At 40.5% G+C, this 20,966-nt stretch overlaps 2 protein-coding genes across 4 annotated transcripts; one reads left to right on the top strand and one right to left on the bottom strand.

The window, feature by feature from the left end:
* Positions 1 to 32: 32 nt before the first annotated feature.
* On the bottom strand, positions 33 to 5,402 carry SGCB (sarcoglycan beta). The gene is made up of 6 exons (XM_085058975.1): positions 5,262 to 5,402; positions 3,579 to 3,788; positions 2,601 to 2,786; positions 2,300 to 2,491; positions 1,672 to 1,803; positions 33 to 819 (listed from the first exon to the last, which is right to left on the bottom strand). Exons 1-6 carry the CDS (start codon positions 5,283 to 5,285, stop codon positions 616 to 618), a joined length of 948 nt encoding a protein of 315 aa, XP_084915101.1. The 5' UTR covers positions 5,286 to 5,402; the 3' UTR covers positions 33 to 615.
* A 67-nt stretch (positions 5,403 to 5,469) lies between these two features.
* SPATA18 (spermatogenesis associated 18) lies at positions 5,470 to 18,387 on the top strand. 3 transcript variants are annotated; one of them, XM_085058972.1, is made up of 12 exons: positions 5,470 to 5,711; positions 7,698 to 7,803; positions 7,913 to 7,968; positions 9,384 to 9,502; positions 11,300 to 11,434; positions 12,168 to 12,336; positions 13,328 to 13,486; positions 13,872 to 14,047; positions 15,765 to 15,882; positions 16,230 to 16,295; positions 17,130 to 17,175; positions 17,635 to 18,387. In XM_085058972.1, exons 1-12 carry the CDS (start codon positions 5,625 to 5,627, stop codon positions 17,640 to 17,642), a joined length of 1,245 nt encoding a protein of 414 aa, XP_084915098.1. In that variant the 5' UTR covers positions 5,470 to 5,624; the 3' UTR covers positions 17,643 to 18,387. The 3 variants fall into 3 exon arrangements, with proteins under 3 accessions (XP_084915098.1, XP_084915097.1, XP_084915099.1); XM_085058971.1 differs by having other exon boundaries at positions 5,474 to 5,711; positions 12,111 to 12,336; XM_085058973.1 differs by lacking the exon at positions 5,470 to 5,711 and adding an exon at positions 5,803 to 6,061 and having other exon boundaries at positions 12,111 to 12,336.
* The last annotated feature ends 2,579 nt before the right edge of the window (positions 18,388 to 20,966 follow it).

Raw genomic sequence — 20,966 nt, 5'->3', positions numbered from 1 at the left:
TCAAAATTCAAGTTATGTTTCCATACTCAATATTTCTTTGCAAATATTATTTATGATAGCAAAGTTTTTTAACAACAGCACATATGGCAGAAATAATGTGATATTTTAAAGCAAATCTGCCGTTATCCCTCTCAGTACACATCTGATAAACCACCTAAGTTTGGGGGAAATCAGTGTTATCAACAAGAAAGAAAATAAAAGTCTGCCACTTCAGCCATCCTAGGAAAAATCTATTTCCAACAAAAAATTGACATTCCTCTTGAAGTACTTCAGATCACAGTTGTGTTCTTAGCGGTCCTCAACGTCTTGGGATGTAGTACAAAAACCTCCTCTAGAGACAACTGAAGGCAGAGTTGTTGCTATATATTCTACTGATCCCAAATCAAGAAGTACTTCAGTATACATGTACACTAAAAGCTTACTGATTCAGTGCCACTGCTGCACCCAACAGGATGATGATATAGTACTGCTGACCGTAACAGCCTTTCCTTAAAAATGCCATGTAAGAAATGTTAGTATAAACTGCTGTAAAAAAAAGAAATCCTTGAAGGCATGCAATTACTTCATACAAATATATGTAAACACAAACGAGACCTCTCCCAGCAGTGGTTTGTTTTAGTGAGTGGCTCCACACGGGTTGACAGAAGTCTGACACCCCATGTTGTGCCCTGTCACCTGAACCTTGAACAGTGTCCCATCTGCACACATGCAGAGCTTGAAGCGCAGCCAGTTGCCATTATTGAATTGCTCCCCGTAAGAAGAACTTGGCAGTCGTGAAGGGCTGACCATCACAGTTCCATTCAGGATAATGCTGTTTTCCTATTAAGGAGAAAAAAAAAAAGTACAACTTCTAATGGTAAATTACGCAGGTTGTTTTTGAGAACAAGCTGGTTTAATGAATGAACATCTTTAGGATGGCTGCAGAATCAACATAATAAAAAAGGCACGTATAAAAATGTTTAATTTTTAAATGAAAATTATAAAAGTGCGTATGGATTTCTTGACTTTAGTCAACAACATAATTTGCTATTCCAATGGTGGATTGATATTGAGAAAGACAGCAGTATAGGGTGATTTCTCATTTTACAGACCTATTAGCAAATGCAGTAAATGTAAAAATATAGACATGAAATGGGAAACAGTGTTTAAATTCATACATTAAATTCATCCACACTTGAAAGTGCATATACCTTTATTTTTATCCTTCTTTAACCTTTCCCATCATTCCATATATACTGCAATCTTAATCTCCCAAAATCCTAAAGGAATGCTAGTGAGTCTTACAGCAGAAGCATAGAAGGTAGAGCTCCTAACTATATGCTCTGCTCTTCTGGCAAAGGGTGCTGACCCTGATAAAGCTTTCAGGGGACAAGATTAATTCCCTTTGCTATTCATTTCAGTACAGAAGCCAATAGCTTAGCTTCAACTGCATTGTAGGTTTTTGGTGTCTGTCTAAGCAGTAGTAAATCAGTGGTACCTGGAAACTACTGAACCAGTAATTAGCAACAAAGAAATAAACCACCTATTTGAATCCTACTAAATATACTGACTAAACTTCTATGGGTAACTAATTTATAAAAAATTTGAAACCATACAGAGTTACATCAGTTTTCTATCAGCCCAAATTTGAAACTGAGCTGTTCAAAAAATGCTTTGATTTGAAATACTTACTGCTTTAAGTTCCATGTTACCACCCATTCGAAACTCTATAGTCTTGCCTGTAATGAAAACACCTTCATTGCCACGGACAATGGCACGGCCATCCACCTTTATGTTTAGATCACTGGTTGCATTGCTGGTAATCTAAGAGCATAACCAAAAAAAGTGTACTATAGATCAATGAAAAATTACCATTTGTGTTTGAGTAACTTTAATTACCTTAAAAGTTGTGCTATGCAATTTCATAAAAAACTTCAACGTACTTCTTGCCCTTCTGCCCTTATGCTTATGAAGCTTCTACCTATTTATTATTTTCCATGTTCACATTTCAAAACAGGCTTACTGAATTTTGGAAGGTATGTAAAATTAACTTTGCAATTTTGATATTGCCATACACACAACTAACACTTGTAGCACATACAGACTTCCTGTTAGGGCAGATTATGTAAACTCACCCCTCTTTTTCCACTTAATCTGTTCCTCCTACGTATTTACAGTTTTGGCTGTTTCTTCTGCAACAGGATTGCTCAGTGGTTCCTGAGGCACAGTCAATCCTCTATAAAACCACAAACCCTACTCTATTGTCATACAAACAAACAATGGGCTGTATTCTCATTACGTACAAAAAAAGGAGACATACCCTCTCTGTAGAGGCCTTTTGTACATTCAAGATTTTAACTCCATTTGGCAGATGAAACTCATGAGTTTCATAGTCGGTGCTGAACAGAGTATTTTGTGTTCGTGGGTCAACAAATTCCATGCCAATATCGCTGGTAATAGAAGTTTTGTCTTTTTCCACACTAAGCTTGGTTGTTCCTTGCTGAAAGACAATCTTCAGAAACAAAGTAATGAACTTAGTGATGTTTCAAATGTAACATTTATTAGCATTGTGAGCGTAATTCTCTAGTGTTGCTCACAAACTTTCAATTCATATAACTTACAGGCTGATTATTCCCAGTGATCACCAAATCTTCATTCCGTCTCCCTCCTACAGTGCTTTTGTATAAGGGATGTATAACACCCATGTCAGACACCTGCTTAAACCGCAGCAAGCCACTCTCGTGGAATTCCATACTGTCACAACCATTGGGACCAATTCTTATCACTGCCCAGATAACCAGGGTAATCTGAAAGAGAAACATATTTTCAAAGATTATGTTGATTGTTTGGATCTTCCTACCTCAAGTATTGTATTAATTAGACGTTTTATTTGAACAATTATTAATGTTGTGTTTAAGTGAGCTTTAGGTGTGAGTTTACTTTAGTCTGTTCCTACTGAAAACATCATAACACATTTAATTAAGAAAACCATTTAAAATTATTTTTAGGCTTATTTGAAACAGTAAATAAAATGATTTATATATACATAAAATATTAAATCACATCCAAGGGTAATCATTGACTAAACAAATTACTTAAACAGTTCGGCTTAGTATATACTTAATGCTGAATTACAAGAACGCACCCTCAGAGATGGATGTGCAATTATGAAAAATAATTTATTACTTCACATTGACCAAGCAATAAAAACATGGTAAATAGAACAATGAAGCTTTAAAGTGCAGTGGCTGGTTAATTCTGAACGTTCACATACAGCTCTATTATGTAAAATATTCCTGCTATACATCCTGAATGCATTTGTACTAATAACACTTCCCATGGGGTGACATTTTGAAGGTTCCTAATTGTTTCTTACATGAACAGTAGGTTCCTTGATGGGACCATGATAACTGAAATAACCGTGCCTGAAATTAAGCAATTCTTCCATCTAATCTTGCTCAGACAAAGAAAGGAGAAAAATGAGAATCTCCTTCAGTACTTTTTAAGTCCTCAGCCGTACTGGAACTTTTATTTTTTTTACTGAACTGTCAAAATGAAATATGATCTAATGTTGCTTCCACTACAGCTATTATACTTACAATCAGATTGATGACAGCCAAAATAAAAAGAACAACAATCACACATATGGCCAAGTTGCCTTTCCTGCCACGTAATCCTGTCTTATGGAGACGGTCTTCATCAATCGGAATGTATCCTGCTTTGAAGTTACTGTTGTGCTCCTTATTAACATTCCTGCGTTCCACTGCCTTCTCTCGCATAGACTTCTTCACTGGGCCATTAGAACTTTGCTGCAACACAAAGCATGGGTTAGCTTTAACAGCCATGTAAATCAACCACAATGACCACACATATGTATGCAAAAAATACAAATTTGAATTGACTAGTGGAAGATGTTGGATATTTTGTTCAGTATTAGATTTCAGTCTGCCACCCTGTAGTCAGAATACACATTTAGAACCACAGCAATCTCTGTTAACACAAAAACTGAATCTAAAATCCAGATATTTTCAGACAATATATGGCTTTATAACTTATTTTTATCACGACTGATAGGAATTATTAATTACAATACTGCAGTTAAAAAACTAAAACCAGCTGCCAAGAACATGATTTTTACTCTCAGGAACTATACAGGACATAATCCTGCAGGTCATTTGCCAATACACAGGATTTTAGTTCTCTCCATGTTTATGTGTGATAGACTCTCGGTTACCATTCAAAAGGAGTTTGGTGGCTATAATTTTTAAATTAGTTTGATTGCACAGCGTTTGCATTCAACACCTGTTGCTTGCATGTAGCACCGAGAAAAACAGTGAGGCTTCAAACCTGGCATGGGGAACTTGGCCAGCGTAGCTTTAATGTAATAATCTCAAGTAACAATATTGTAAGGGATATCCTGTCAATGTACCAAAATAATAGAGGAAACTCTTGTAGATATTCATAGTGAAAATAAACCTTTGATGTATTTTCGTAGCTGTCCAAAATTTTGTTCCACCTCCCTTAAATGGAACAGTTTACTATTTAGGGATTCACATTTTCAAAGAAGGAGGTTGATCTTTTGGATGGAACTAAGTTTGTTCACCTGAAATGACTCCTAAAGCTACAATTTAAGTAACTGCACTTGGACATGTCCACACTGATGTGATGAGTAACACCACCGTTTCTTCTGCTGCTGAAGAACTAAGAGATGGCGTTGAGAAGTGCTTGCCCTGGACGAGTTACAGGAGGACTGGCTCGCTCGGAGATGCTCATGACCCGCTGTGACCCCGCACAACCCACCCGAGCTGTGCAGCCCCGCACGCCGCACCGCCTCCCGGCCCCGCTCAGTGCCAAGCGCCTCGGAACGCGCGGCAGCGCCTCGCCTGCAGCGCTCAAATGCCAGGCGCCTCGTTCCCGAGGCACAAAGTATTTCTGTTTGTCACACACCCACGCTTGCGGGCAGCACGGCGCCGCTCAGGGCCGCCCCGCCCGAACAACGGGCTCGGGCCTCCTGTCCCCGGCACGGCCAAGCCCGTCCCGCCCGGACAGCGCCGGGCACGGGGGTGAAGCGCCGCCCGAGCGCCGCTTTTCCCTCCCCGCCGGGGTCTCCGGCACCTCGCCAGCCTCGCCCACCGCGGCGAAAATGGCGCCCCCGCCCGAGCGCCCCCTCCGCAAGCGGCATCCGCCGGCCGAACCGGCTGCTCTCCGCGGCCCCGCTCCTCCCGGCCCCGCCGGGGACGGCGCCGCCGCCTCCCCTTGCCCGTGTCCCGGCGCGGACGGACCTGCTCGGGGGCGGCCGCCGCCATCTTCCCCCGCCGCCGCCACGGCCGCTGCGCAGGGCCCGCGGGCGCCCCCTGCTGTCGCTCCCGCCGGCGTTACCCGGCAGCGCCGCCTGGCGGCCGCGGGCCGTGCCGCTTCCCGGGGGGCGCCGCGCTCCCCCCGCGCCGCGTTACCGTAGCAGCGCCGCCGCCGCGGCAGCCCTCACGTCACCCGCGCGGCTGCTAAGGCCCTCGGACGCGGCCCAGCCCAGGGCAGGGGGCCGGGCTGGCTGTACCATCTCCGTTACACCTGTTCCGCCCGAGGAGCGCTCCCGGAGGGACGGAGGAGTCACCGCAGCGTCCCCGGGAGCGAGTTGACATCTAGCCATGGCCAAGGATTTACAGAGTCTGGTGGGGCAGGGCAGCGTCCGCCAGCTGCAGGAGAAGCTGGAGAACTGGCATCAGGACTACGAGGTGGGTCGTGCCTCTCCCCGGGGCCGGCGGCGGAGCGGCAGCGGCTCCCGCTCGGGGCTCACAGGCCGGTTTGGGGCGCTGCCCCGCGCGCGCCTCCAGCCACCGCCGTTTTAACACATTTTAAGCGCTCACAGCTTCAGCTGTTCGGCTTTTTGCCTGTGACAATGTTCCCTGCAAACGAGGGTTGGAGGTTAAAAGTGAGGTTTGAGCGGTACTGGCTGTGTTCAGAAAAGAGGAGAGCGTTGTAGTAAAAGCCCGGCAGGGGGGAAGGACCGCGGGTGGGGTTGTGCTCGGAAGGAATCGGCTGTGGCCCAGGAACAGTCAGGAGAACGCGAGGAATAGTGCTGAAAGTGAGTACGGGTTATCCAGCATCCCAGCTCTTCTGGGTGGGGAAAGGTGTTGGAGCTGAGAGGCTGCTGCAGGACAGCCCTGCCGCCGAAGGGCTGCAGAGCGGGGCAAGCGGGTGTGAGCGAAGGGTTTCGTGTCTGAGGAGAAGGCTGCGGATGGGTGTCGTGGTGTCCATGGAGGAGTAACAGGAAACTGAGGAGGTGCAACAGTGGAAGCAGTAGGGAAGGTGTAAAATCAGAGAAAGATGAAGTGACCATGAGACTTGGCAGCTGTGACTTTGCTCAGTGGAAAACTTTAACTCCTGCGTCTGCAGGTTTCTGTAGCTTCAGGATGGTTGGTCAGGCGCCTGTAGCCACCTACTGTGTGCTGTGGTTGGCGAGAAAAGGTGCTGAGCAGAGATGAAGCGTTTTCAGGGGAAGTCAGTTCCTTTTTTTACTTCACGGTGGATAGGAGTTGCAGTTACATAGCCAGTGTAATTCTCTGCGGGATTCTTGGGAAAGGACAATTTTAAGAAGGAGTTTGAGAGTAGCTGGTAAAGCCACCATAGAGGATGCCAGAGGAGGAGCAGTGCCATGCATTTTAAAATCTTGCAAATGGATGGTGGCGGTAGAGCTCGGGAGGGCTGAGCGGTAGTGGGAGCTGACCTCTCCGTAGTGAGTTGGGAATAGTCTTTCAGGTCTTGGGACATGAAGATGAACAGTTTCAAGCTGCTGTTGCAGAAAAAGAGGAACTGGCAGATGGAAGCACAGTGGGTGTTATGTCGCTGTAATGAGCTGGAAAAATGCACTTAGCAGCCGTGTTCTTGTGGAGTTGAGCAGGTTGACTCTGCTCCCCAAGGCTTGGGGAAAGCATGTTGCAGCAATCAAAACACAAGCTGATGGGAGCATGGGTGGGAATTTCAGCTGTTTTGGAAGCTTGTAAAAACCATATGGAGTCATTAAAACCTGAAGACCTAGAGGGTGATCTATGTGGAAGGTGATACACAGGTTTACAGATGAAGATTAAGGAAGCAGGTACCAAGTGTGTATTCTGCAGTAGTATCCTGGACAGATTAACCCCATCAAGTCCTTTTCAAAATTGCATTTGCTGAAAGTGATGTCGCTTTGCTGTTTCCTAGGCATAATTCTGGGTTTTGTTCCTACTTCAGTAGTATTTGTTTCAGCTTGTAACTCTTAAAAATCAGGTGAAATTCCATGGAGGCTTCACGTGGCTGCTGACAAAGCAAGCCAACAGCCTTATATTTATTATTTCAGCTTATATGGAAAACCAGATTTTGGACTGTTTTTGTTTGTTTTAAATCCAACAATCTTTCAGATTATTATTTTAATAACAGTTGAAAGATTTTATCTCAGATTCACAATTACTATGCTTCTTCTTTTAGAGATGGTTGTGATTACAGCCTCTTTATGATGGAAAAGGAGTTTTCTCAGGTAGTGAATTAACTGGGCATTGAAGTCCTGATGTCTTGTTCATTTGCCTATTAAAAATGTGAAGCTTAAAAATTGAGTATTCTAATGGATCCAGTAAGAAAAGGTTGGGAAGGTGTAATTATGGGGCGGGGGGAATGCCATGATTGTTGCAGGAATAACTTTAACTAAGAAAGCCCCCGCAGATGTAGTAATGCACATTAATTTACAGAGTAACACCAGTGGTGAAAATATGAACCGATGCTGTGAAATATTAGAATTGAACAGCGCGATTCAAAAGCAGCTCTTCTCAATTCTCAGTGAAACATCTCAAAAAGGTAAATCAGTGCCTTGTCTAATTACTAACATGTTCCACATGTGACATTTTTTCCAACTCTGGCTCTTTCTGTAAGTTCTCACCATTTCTTAATGTATGTATTTTCTTAGATTCTCTTAATGAAGGTGCAGAAACAATAAAAGGTGCTTCAGGAGGTGGTGCTCAGGTGTGTAAGAAACTTATTTTAAGGGAATAGAGCCATGTGAATTTATATCTGCAGAAAAGCTTTAATGACTTTCTGTTAATATTAGCCTCCCTCTCAGATTTGACTTAATGAAATATGTCCTTAGTTGCTCATGGAGACACCTATGGAGACAATCATGCTATTGTGGAGGGATCTGCATGTATAAGAGGTCCATATTATTATACTGCTTTCCTTTTCTAGGTAAAGATTTGCTATGTTTACATTTTCTGAGACATCATAGAAGTATTTATGCCATATCTCTTTTAGAAAAAATTAACATTATGTGAAAATACATGTGTAAGCTGAAGGTGTGCATTAACTCCATGCATTAATCTGTGAGCTCCTTTTATTTTTTTTTTTTAAGAAAAAACTCGAAGAGTATCTTAAAATTATATTATTTCCTGAAGTGTTAAAAAAAGAAGTGCTTATGTGTGTCATGACACACAGATATCAGGCTCCTGCCCTCATATTTGGAGTTAGTATGTGTTTGATATTTACTGAAGGGGATGTAATACTAACAGTTTGGCAGAAAAGACAGATCTGTTGTGGCTTTCTATTTTGAAGGAAAATAAGAGCGTTGGCTAATTCAGACTAGGGGAAGATCTTTAAGATCATGAGATTTGACAGTGATGTCTCCATGTTCTTTGGTTTCACATTTTTACACCTGCCCTGTCAAGATCTTTCGCAATTAAAATAGGACAAATAAAAAGTGATATCCCTTAAGAGTCATATTCTAGTATAATGCAGGAAGAGGGTTCTGCCAAAACCCCCACAAAATCTAAAATAATGTTGTTATTAAATGACAGTACACCAGGCATATCAGTTGTAGATTTGTCATTGCATGTGACATTCAAAATCTAAAGAAAAGCCTGTTGCACAGTTACTTATTTAATTCCAGTACTATCAGACCATTCTGTGGGTTGTTAAAGACAGCTGCATGTGTAGTAGTGTGCTTTCTGGAATGACAATACTTGGCTCTTCTGTTCTAATAACTTTTTCTGTTGTTTTGTGTACATGAATTCCCAAAATGTTTACTTGAGTTGGTGATGTAGTTAATCAGAAGTTGACTCACTGGAAAAAAGACCATGCAACACATCTGCAAAACTTTGTTCTGATGATTCAGGCAGTAAATCTGCATATGCAGGCCTTCCATAATTTCTACCTTGAGGTATAAAATAAGTGAATATTTTTCTTGATATAATTGAGTCTTTGTTGGGTGTGCCCAAAAGATATTGCTTATGTTTTTAGAGAGAATGCAATTGTTTTTGTTCTCATTTTCTTTAGAAATGGTTGTTACTGAAATATTTAGAAACACATCTGCCAATAATGCTATAGTACATTGCTGAGGGAATCTGTAAGGTAGAGTATTCAAGCACTGTGACTTCATTTCCTGGTAGGATTCAGTTGGGGAAGAGATGCAGCTGGGAGAATTGAACAGCACTTCGATTTGTCGACTACAAGAGCTGGAGAATACACTAAGTTCAACTCGTCAGCAGATCAAGCAGATAGAAAAAGAGTAGGGAAATTACCTGCAATTTTTTTTGTTTGCTTTTTTTTGTTTGCTTTTTCCCAGCAAGCAATATTTTTCCCTTGACATCTAAGTACTGATGGAGATTTGTAAAATGTTTCATTTCTGGCCTAAAACCAGCGTTTCAAAATGCATCTAGGCTCTGTATCTTGTGTATGTATCCAAAGTAGGGTACAAATGATACAGCCACACCCACATTCATAAATTGGCTTGGTAGGTTTTGCTTCTGGCAGAGGTGTTGGAAAACTTGCCAGTATTCTACATGGAAAGGTTTTGTGTAGTCCATGACAATCACATTTGGAGCTACAGTCTATGAAATGTTACATGCTGAGCAAACCCTAAATAAAAATCACTTGAGTAGCTATAGTGTAACATTTATTGAAGGACCTACAACATGTCACAATTAATTGTGCTATGTAATTGATATATAAATATCCGAGAAGATAAGTGACTGTTGTAAGATGGAGGAAGAGAGTTGGATTTCCAGATAACTGACTAGGCCTAAAGAGATTTTGCCTAGATGCATAAAACATATTTTGTGGAGCGCTATAATATAAAAATTACTAAATCGCTTCAGATACAAATTTGTGCAATTATTGCCAGTTCCAGAGCCATTTAAGAGGTAGCTTCAAATGGCAGACACATTCTCATGCGTTCTGTTAGCATGAGAACAATGAATGTTGACAAGTCTTGGGCTATATATTATTGACATAATTTCATGCCCTTATTAAGTGATTCCAAGAATATCAATTTGGATTTTTCCCATGCCTATTTCTGGAACTCATCTTCCCAAATCTACTTTTCTTTCCCAGTTGTCCTTTATAGTAGAATTCTTTACTCTTTTACTATTATTCTGCTAGAAGTCCTTCCTGAAGGAGCTGACTAAGGATAACCATGGAACTAGGCAGTCTTTTCCTCTTAGCAGAGGTTGCTGGCCTTATTACCTGTGGTTATCTCAGTCAGCCAGCTCCTTAAAAAGGTGGAACAAGAATCTTGTCAATTGAAAAATGTTAGAGCTTTCATTGGTTCAGATCCTCAAAAATCTCACCACGGTCCTTCAGGAAAAAAAAGGAACAACAGACCGAATACCTTCAAAATAAATGGAAAGCATAGGTTTCTTTTTCCTTCCACTTTTGGTAAGGGGAAAGCAACAGTAATACTGGTGTTTGGAGGGAAAGCAGAGATATTGGGATAGGTTATTATATTAAGTAAGAGTAAAGGACAGAAGATAACTTGCTTCACTGATTGTTTGCCAATCTTTAGGAAACACTGCTTCTCTTGGGGATGGCAGGAGAGGAATTGTTAGCTTTTGGTATTACTTGAATAACATCTGTGATATCCTTTGACTGGCTAATCCCAGCAAAGAAAAGAGCCCAAAGGACCTGATAGAAGAAAATACCTAGCTTCTTAATATTTAGGAAAGAAAACTGAGATGGTTTAGTTAACATCTTAAATATGGGAAAGAAATCAGTTTCTTTAGACCTCATAATCTGAGCGAGTGCAAGGACACCAAATGTTAACCAGTAGTTAACCAAATGTTTCCTGTAGCAGAGAGTGTAGTGTATCCACTCCTGTCACAATACACTTACACATTTTAAAGTGAGATTGTCTGCTTTGTTTTATGCTTTTTTAAACGCTTGATTTTTCCTGTATTTCAGCATAAGGAGCTTGCTCAATAATTTTCCTCTTTTTTTCTGCTCCTGTTGTTCAATGATGAGGATTGTTTGATAGATATTTTACATTAATAAAAGGACATCTTGTGACTGACTATTCTGTGTGATTAAGTCTAAAGGCTTCCCAAGCTGAAGAGTGCAAATCCTTGAGGAAGTTACAGGAACTGAATGACTATGAGCAGCAGATTCTAACACTGCGGAATGAGATTTCTATCCTGGATGCCCAAAAGTGTATTCTCAGGAGCAGGTAGAGGCCTTATTCAAAGAGTTCACTGAATCATAGAAATTGGTCATGTTGGGTAGCATGAATTTCCTCCTCATTTGAAATTTAAATATAAACAAAAGATAAATTATGAAGGAACATGAACTCTTTAGATGATTTCTCCTAGTGCCCAAATACTTTATTTTAAAGCAGCTATGTTAAACAAAACAGCTATGAGACAAAACAGCTATGAGACAAAACAGCAAACAATGCAGCTTTACACAAATACATTGAGAGCAACTGTACAGAATAAAAAGAGATAGTTATTTTTTTTGATGAGTCCTCTTATAACAAGTACTGCCCTATAATTGTACAGTGTTCCATTTTCACTTGTTTGACTTCAGCGGTACTCTTCAGTGGTACTGAAAGAGGAACAAATCTCCAAAATATTACTAGTTAAAAGTGTGTTTCCTAAGAGCAAAGTGCTTGGCTACACATGCTTTAGGAATTACTTTACTTTTACCATTTAAGCTTTAGCTCAAAAAATGTATTGATGCAAATGCTTTCATATTAGACTGACCAGCTGCAGTTTCTTTAATTACATTGGCTCAAAATCTCACCTTGCCCTTGTAAAAAATTAAATTGACAAAAAGGTTTGTCCTGGGGGAAACCAGCTGAGGATGGTAGAGTGACATTGATCCTCTTTGCATGTCTGTCATAGGCTTGCCCGGAGCCCCACTCCTCAGAGGTGCAAGCCCCCCTGCCCCCTTTCCCCCAGGACCTGGTCACCTGCCCGAGCCAAGCGAGCCAATGCTTCGCGTCGCGCTTGCCTCATCGCTCGCTTTGGCTGCATCTTTGCTCAAGAACGCTTGGATGCAGAGTGCACTTTGAGGACGTTCATCTGTGACATGGAGATGGTGCAGAGGATCATATACATTGCAGCTGTGGTAAGAAAGAAAATATTATGTCTTATTTTACAGGCCAGAAGTGTTTTGTAAAATACTATGTCTGCATTGGATTAAATTGTGGGTAAATTAGCATTTCTGTTAAGTGCCGAGAAGAAAAGTTTTCATCCTTAATTTACTTTGATTTTTCTTTCTTCCCCTCACACTTCTACACTGAACTCTCAATTCAGTGTCCTAACTGACCTGTCCCAAGACTGGAACAGAGTCAATGATTTATAGCACAGGTGCTAAAAGAAGTTTGATTTGGTCTGAAAAGTGGATGATGCCTGCAGTGATCAACACTGCCTTATTTAGAAAAATTCTTTTGGGAATGCTGCATTAAATACTACAGCACTGCAAAGCTAAAAATCTTTCCATATCATGCTTTCCTTTTGCTTGTAGCTGTGTGCTTTTTTAGTTTAATTGGGTCCCTTGAAACCACCTAGATACCTCACATTTACCATTAGCTCAGTTTGAAGAAAGTTGTTTTCACTTTTTTGTATTGAATCTTCTTTTCTGTAAAAATGATGTATCACATACCTGTGTCAGAGAGGCAGCATGTCTTAATGTGTGTGATCCGAAGCACTTTTAACTTACTGAAGGTTTTTTCTTACAACTGTCATTCAGTTTACACTCTCCAATTCAGCCTCTTTTCCCAACAAACTAGAGATGTTCCTGTCTTCCTGTTAGGCTGTGGCACTTGAAATGCTATTAGTCATGGTATCTTTGAAAATGATTGCATTGATCATGGGTGTATGATGGAATCCCATGCAAATGTAGAAGGTTAGATGGGAAGCTTTTCAATCTTATCTTCTGCAAATAAATTACGCTCAATCAGATAATTCCTTCCAGGTGAGTTAACTTTCTCCTTTACAGTGGTGTATTATATTCCTCCTTATTATGATGATAGTGGGCTAAATTAATTTTCTCAGATAACTGATAAAAAATTAATCTCAGTCTCCTGTATTTAACTAGATGTTCCTTATATTTGCAGGAATCTTTTCGTGCAGCGAAGATGGCCTTCTGGAAGATCAAAATACAAGTAAAAGACACTTTGGCTCTAAATCACATGGGACCTGGGTCACTTGAAGCTGCTGCTGTGGATTATATCGTTTGCCACACGGATCTGTATGACGTTTTTCACAGTGTCCATGTAAGTCAAGGGCAGTGGGGAAGTGATGTGGTGATCTCTTTCAGGAGCTACTAAGTTCAGCGTATGTAAACTAGAAATGCACTGTAACTTGAAGGAGAAAAAAGTTAGTGTATGGACTTTGTCTTGTAGCAGTTGACTTTCCAAAAGAATATTGCAAGGACTAGTATATGTATGACTTAGTAATAGCTTGTTTTCTTTGTTTATATCAGCACATTCTTTCTGAAGGTACTGTTTCCTGGAATAGTCTAGGGCACCATTACTATGAGCTTTTTATACTGATTTTTAAATGTAGAAAGCTGAGAGGCAAATTTGGGGGGGATTTCTATACTTGCTTTTGAATAAAATTGTTCGTGAGTGCAAATTGATGATGTATGTTTATTTTCAGGAAGTAATTTGCTCCATGAGCTCGAACCCAGTGATTTCATGTCCAGCAGTAGTTGATTTCATTGTGATCAGCAGTTTGATTCGAGAGTTGTGCTCTGTGGCATTTTTAATGCAGACACTCACTCCTCCTCTTGATATTGCCTTTGGTATTGATGGAGAACTTTTCAACAGGACCATGTAAGAAATCTTTATATTCAGTCAGACTCTTACCATTAAAGAGATTCATCCGGTTGTATGGTCTACTTGTTTCCTAACTAATATAAAAGTTTAAGATTGCTAAACATTAATTTGGGGCAAAACCCCCTAGCCTGTAGTGAATTTGGTATGTCTTTAAGGTTTACGTTAGTGTATAAATACCAGCGCATAGACAAGTGTTAACTTTTTTTTTTTTTAGTGAACAGCAGAGCAATTTTCTGGATAACCTTCAGTCTTGAGAGCATATTTAATTTATCATTTAAGAAGAAAATGATCATAGCTTTCCCTGTTAATCTCTATCTGCCTTTTAAAAAAAATGTTTGCCTCTTTGTTCCTTCTTACTGGTCTGTTCTGTAAAAACTATGTTTACTGAGTTCTGGCAATTGGTGTCTGTTTCCAGGATCATCAACAAGTTTGCTGCAACCTCCAGGCTGCAGCTGCTGTACAACATATGAGTATTAATATGCTCCCATCTCTTCTGGTTTAGAGCTAAACAAAACCAAAAAATGCCTCTTAAAAATTGGAGTTTTGTTAAAAAAATTTGCACCAGAACATAATTTTTTCTTTTTTCTATAGGGTCAGGCTGCTTTTTTAGCAGGCAGAGAACTGTAGGGTGCTTCCATGTCTTCTAGAAAATTAATGGGATTGATAGGTCATAAAAAACTGCTCTCAAAAGCAAAAAAAACCTTACGTCACTTAGGAGGTTTCTGGTAATAATTTAAAATAGAATGGAACCTAGGTGGTGAAGAGCTTGAGAAGTCAAGGAGAGAAATACAGAAGATGACAGTAGACTCTCAAAAAGGAGAGTGCAAAGTCGTACATGCACTCAGTCATCCTGTCCAAATACTGGACAGTTAGCTTTTGACACTCAAAACTGTTGGCTAAATTAAGAACCATCAGCATTCTGATTCAATCAGCATTGTGGTATAGTCTTGGGATGCTTTCTCCACCTACGTGGTGTTTATGGCCTTAAAAAAACACATGTAATAACGTTTTTGCGTGCTGCTGTGAGAGACACATATATCTATCTGTCTGTCTATCTATCACAAAATTATAGATGCATTGCTTTTTAAAAATTTGTTATTTGGTATTTGATCTAAATTTGAATCCAAAAAGCCAGACATGTTATGTAGCCAATATTCCAGACTTAGAGAGGTAGTATACATACCTTTGAATTAATTTTTCATAGCTAAAATGTCAGTGTTTCATTATCAATATATGAGGATCTTGCTAATCAGGTTGCCACATGTCTCATAAGATACTAGGATGTAACTTTATAGTTGAGTGTTTCTGTAAGATCCTTTATTGCTTGTTTTAGCAAGGTATTTCAGGAAGAGGGGATGACTGTGCCTGCCAATTTGCTGCTCAGAAGGTTTAATCTGTCAGTGGATGCAGGGGCCCTGGCTTGTGTGGGACTTACGCAAAAATTAAGGTCTAGTGGCCTTCTGAAGTGTGAGATGGCTTTAATGGAATGTCTGTCAGTATAAGTAACCAATATGTTCTTCTAAGTCTGTCTTCCAAGTGCATTTCTTTTACAGGATCAACTAAAGAATACTTATTTTTGTGATGTGGAAAAATTGTTAAGAAAGATATTAAAGCTGTAGCTAGTATCCTGCTTTTTATCAGCATTGATGATTTGAAACATATTTATCTTCTGGCACTTATATGCTGACATTTCTTGTACTGTGTGTTTCAACAGGTACTATCGTAGTTTTGACTCCGATTTCTCCGCTCCTTATGTGGCCTATCACATCTGGCCTGCTCTGATGGAAAATGGTTTTGTAATTGTGAAGGGAGAGGTAGTCACTAAAAAAATGGTAGGTATTTTGTTAAGGAATATGTTAAAAGTCAGTTTTTAAAACTGTTGGTCTGTTTTTAAAATTTAAAAAGTTTTTAATTGTTCTTTATATGGGTGGAGTAGTATATCAAATATCAATTAGGTTTTAGCGCCTCATCCTGTATTTACAATGAATAGTTCCATTTTCCTTAATGTATTAATTATGCAAGATGTGTGGTTGTTGGCAGAGCCTGTTCTTAGAAGAAAGCTTACTGTGGTTCCTCTCTGTCCTCAAACCTTGTCTCCAGCATTGCAAGTCTGCTTGCAGAGTCTGTCTTTATTAAACCTTCTGTCTCAAAAGAGGTTTGTCGAACTCTTCTCTTGCAGTGCTCTCGCAGAAGTAGGATTCGAAGCAGAAGCTGCAGCTGTGGCCGTCGTCTCGCACCTGGTCAAGTAAGTCTCAGCTGAATGTTTGTAGTGTTAACAGCATCAAGTATTTTAACTAGGAATGTAGGCAACCTATTAAAAATGCTGATGTGCAACATGTACATTTTAACAGAGGGAATAAATGCCTTTGCTTGAAGGTCTCGAATGACGTGAAGCCAAACTGACAGATAGTTATTGCCTGGTAAAATGATCAGTAGAGATACTGTATGAGAAGTAGATCATAGTTAAATTCTCAGAAGTATCAACTGTGTATCTTGAAATGCTTACACCCTACTCCCCTTGTTTCAGCGCCCTTCTGAATAAATAATTGCATCATCTGGAAGTGGTTTAGTCAAATTGCAGTATATTAACAATACATAGTTCCTGCCTCCTGGAATTAGTAAACTAAATTTACTCCTACTTTACTAAACAAGCTGAAGGAGCAGAAAATAAGTGTAGGGTGAGCAGGAAGGGAAGAACTGAGGTGGTACAAATAAGATATGTGAAACTTCAGCAGAGTTCTGCATATAGTTACACAACATTTTGAATTATTTCTGTAAAAAATGTGTATATTTTTGTAATTGTTGGCCCATCTTATTAAATGGGCGTAGGTAAACTTAAATATTCACATTCAGCTTAAAATGTGAATATTGAAAATGTGAGAGGCTTTGGGTAAGTTTCACTTTTTTGTGTGTGTGGAGGCTGTGGAAAAAAACCTAGAAAGTTGTTGAACTTGATTTTGTAGCAGTAGAACTACACTGATAGACATGTGAATTTTCTCACTGTTGATGGGTCCCCAGGTGGCTTTCTTGGGTACAGTTCTTTAGCACACCTGATTTTCCTTTTCTGTTTGTCTTGCAGGTGGCTCGAAGCCGCAGTCTTTCAACAGTGAGGTTTAAAACTCCAGGTCAGTGGGCATGTTGGTTCCTAATGACTCATGGTTTCGCATTAAGCCCTTGAACGGTTGAACAAAGAAACAAAATAACATGCTGAACATCTACTTGTCAAAGTCTTATTTTGAAAATGGGTCGCCCTTTTTTATGTATGGAGAAAGGCTGGGATTTCTGACTTGGAGGAGCACTTTTTTTTTCACTGTACATGGACCTCTGTCATGGTTCTCTCTGCTGGTTGTCTTCACTGTGGCCAGTGCTGTAGAAAGTAAAACTTGCTCCCTTCCCTACACAAGAGACAGTTTGCTGTTGCACAGCTGCTGGCTCCATGCCTTTCAAATTCCAGAGAGATAGCTAAGTGGAGACAGTGAAGTGAGGGATTTCAGGCAGTATGAATGTGTGCTTATCTTGACGCTAACCCAATTTAGAGATTTAGAAAATACAGTTGTACTGAAATGTACCTTTTTCTTCCATAGGCTGCTAACTGAACATGTTCCTGTCCTGCAGTACATCTGGATCCAACAACTTTGCTGGTGCCTTTTCTCTTCAGGAATACCTCAAATCTCTCAATAATGTGAATGGCACTTGTCACTTCAAATGGAGTTTGTGTTCAGTGTGTTTTTTAGAATTATAGAATAATTATAATTATAGAAGTATATTATTTATAATTATAGAACGATAAAGAATTTATGATTTTAGAAACTAAAATCTTTTGATTAAAAAAAAGTGCATGCAGTACAGAATCATTAGGCAAAATTTGCAAAGCTCTCAGGAACCCATGATGTAATCTTGCAGGTGGAGATAGAATTATTGCATCTGGAATGTTTGCTTTCCACAGATTCTAAATGATGCAGTTTATCTTAATAGGATGTTTAATATAACCTAAATGGTGAATGTTGCAGAATGTTGAGGTTAACTGGTACTCGAAAACAATGTAATCAATTGGTGCTTATTTACAATTTTAGAAAATAGTGATAATCTTAGGATGCACCAGTCTCACACAGCAGCCTTTTAAATATATCATCATGATAAACTGAATTTTTGAACTACATTGCAGAAGTTGCACAGAACAGTCATAAAATGCCAATACTCCAGCAATCCCCTGGGCTTTATTTACACTGATGTATGAATGCATGCATGCGTGCTTCAGCAAGGCAGTAATAGTCCTTGTTTAAATACATTGTTACTTAGAAATTAATATAATAAAAATTTGTAGTTTGACTCTAGAAGTATTTTGAAAGTGTGCCACTGAGTATTTGTAGGCTTGAAATATTTGTCTGAGGCCTCTTCAGTGTCATACTTAATGGGCTTTCATACCGGATTGATAGATTAGTAATTGTTGTGAATACAGTGAAAAAAATCCTGTCCAGTTATCTCTCATTGTGGGCATTTATTGCATTTTAAGTGTTAAAATTAGAGACCTGAAGAGATTTAACAGTGATAAGATGTGGGATGCCCTGCCATCCCACTCATACCAATTAAACGTCTGAGCCAGAAAGAGATGGCTGGTGCCTGGAGAAGGTGTGTTGGTCAGTGGAGAGCACCTGAAGGAACAACACCAAGGCATTCCAGCCACTCCAGGCAGAAAGTTAGCTTTGCCAGCTGCCCAGCTTAAATGCCTCTATTCTAAAAACAACCAGGTAGTGTGGGGAAAATGCTCCTTTAGGTGCATCAGCAATAAAAGAAACACTGGGGAAAAACATGGGCCCTGTCAGGAAGGGATATGGAGAAGAATGAGGTATTCAATGACTTTTTTGCCTCAGTCTTCACTAGCAAGTGCTCCAGCCATGTTGCCAAAGTTGAAATCAAGGATTTAAAGAATAAAGAAGTGTCTGCTGTAGGAGAACAATGAGTATGAAGAACATCTAAGGAGGCTGAAGGTACACAAGTCTATGACATCTGCAGGAATTGGTCAAGGAAGTGGTTAAGCCATTATCAATCGTATTTTATAGGCCATGGCATTCCCATGGTGTTCCCATTGGCTGGAAAAGGGGAAACATAACCCCCATTATTAAAAACAGAAGTAAAGAAGACCCAGGCAACTACAGGCTGGTCAGTCTCACCTCAGTGCCTGGCAAGGTTGTGGAGCAGATCCTCTTGGAAGCTATGTTTAAGCTGGTGGAAAATGATGAGGTGATTGATGACAGCCAACATGACTTCACTAAAGGCAAGTGATGCTGGATAGAACTGGTGGCTTTCTACAGTGGGGCTACAGCAGTGACGGATGAGGAAAGGGCAACACGTTATCTATGTGGACTTGTGCAAAGCATTTAACATTGTCCTGCATGACATCTTTTTCTGTAAACTGGAGAGACTGATGGTGGGCAGAAAAACTGCCTGGATGGTTATACTCAGAGTTGCTTTCAATGGTTCAATGTCTATGTGGAGACCAGTGAGAAGTGGCCTTCCTCAGGGGTTGGTATTGGAACTGGCACTGTTTAATAACTGTTGGTGGCATGGACAGTGGAACTGTGCCTCTTCAGCAAGTTTACTGGTGACGCCAAACTGTGCAGTGTGGTCAATATGCTGGATGGGAAGGATGCCATCCATAGGGATCTGGACAAGCTTGAAAGGTGGGCGTGGGTGAACCTCTTGGGGTTCAACAAGGCCAAGTACAAAGTCTTTCCCCTGGACTTGGGCAATCCCAAGCACAAATATAAGCTGGGTGGAGAATGTGTCACTGTTGAACCGCTAGCGGAGTGAAGAGTCCAGACAGATTCTCAGGTGAACAGTATTCTGAATTTATTAATTATTTTAAAAACTTACATTGACTTTCACAGGTCATTCGGATTGGGCCTTTTCAAAACCTCCCCCTAAGCTCATTGGCCAGGCTGGAACCTCCTATCTTCCAAAGACTGTTTCAATAACATTAAAACTTTATTTATAAAAACACAGGAAGAGGAAGAGAAAATTCCCATGGGAAAGAATCTGTGTTGCCACAGCGAATGGGTCAAGACTAACCCTGGGGAGAAGGACTTGGAGGTGTTTGTGGACAAAAAGCTCAAGGGCAGCAGTGACTCACAAATGTGATTGCAAATCACTTCCTGGGCTGCATCAAAAGAAGCAGGACCAGTAGATGGAGGGAGGTGGTTTGATCCCTCTGCTCTTGAGACCTGCCTGGATGAATGCAGAGGCCCCAACCCAGGAAAGATGTTGAGATGCTGGAGCGAGTCTAGAGGAGGGCCATCAAGATAATCAGAGGGCTGGAGAACCTCTCCTATGAAGACAGTCTCAGAAAATTGTGGTTGTTCAGCCTGGAGAAGAGAAGGCTCTGGAGAGACCTTATAGCATCTTCCTGTACCTAAGGCAGGCCTACAAGAGAGGTGGAGAGGGACTTTTTACAAGGGCATGTGATATGACAAGGTAGAATGGCATTAAAATGAAAGAGGATAGGTTTATATTAGCTTTTAGGAAGAAATACTTTCCTGTGAGGGTGATGAGGCACTGAAACAAGTTGTTCACAGAAGTTGTTGACACCCATCCCTGGGAGTGTTCAAGGACAGGTTGGCTAGTCTAGTGAAAGGTGTCCCTGCCCATGGCAGAGGAGTTGGAACTAGACAATCCTTAAGGTCCCTTCCAACTCAAACCATTCTGTGATTCTGTGATTTTATTCTGGCACTTTAAATAGTTTGTTCCCATTGTAGATGTTTATTTTAATATCAACATTTTTATTTTTGAGAGAACTGATAGTGTCTCTCAGAACAAGATCTGCAGGACTAGCCTTTAGTACAAGCCACACAAGTGACTGCTTGGGTCTTTGTGCTTTTACACAGAAAATGTCATAACAGAGCTGATACGTAATTTGCCA

The sequence above is a fragment of the Lichenostomus cassidix genome, chromosome 4 (genome assembly GCF_008360975.1).
Source record: "Lichenostomus cassidix isolate B80296 chromosome 4, HeHo_3.0, whole genome shotgun sequence".
In the NCBI taxonomy this organism is placed as follows: Eukaryota; Metazoa; Chordata; class Aves; order Passeriformes; family Meliphagidae; genus Lichenostomus; species Lichenostomus cassidix.
The sequence above is the reverse complement of the archived record's forward strand: the minus strand, read 5'-3'. Positions and strand labels throughout refer to the sequence as shown.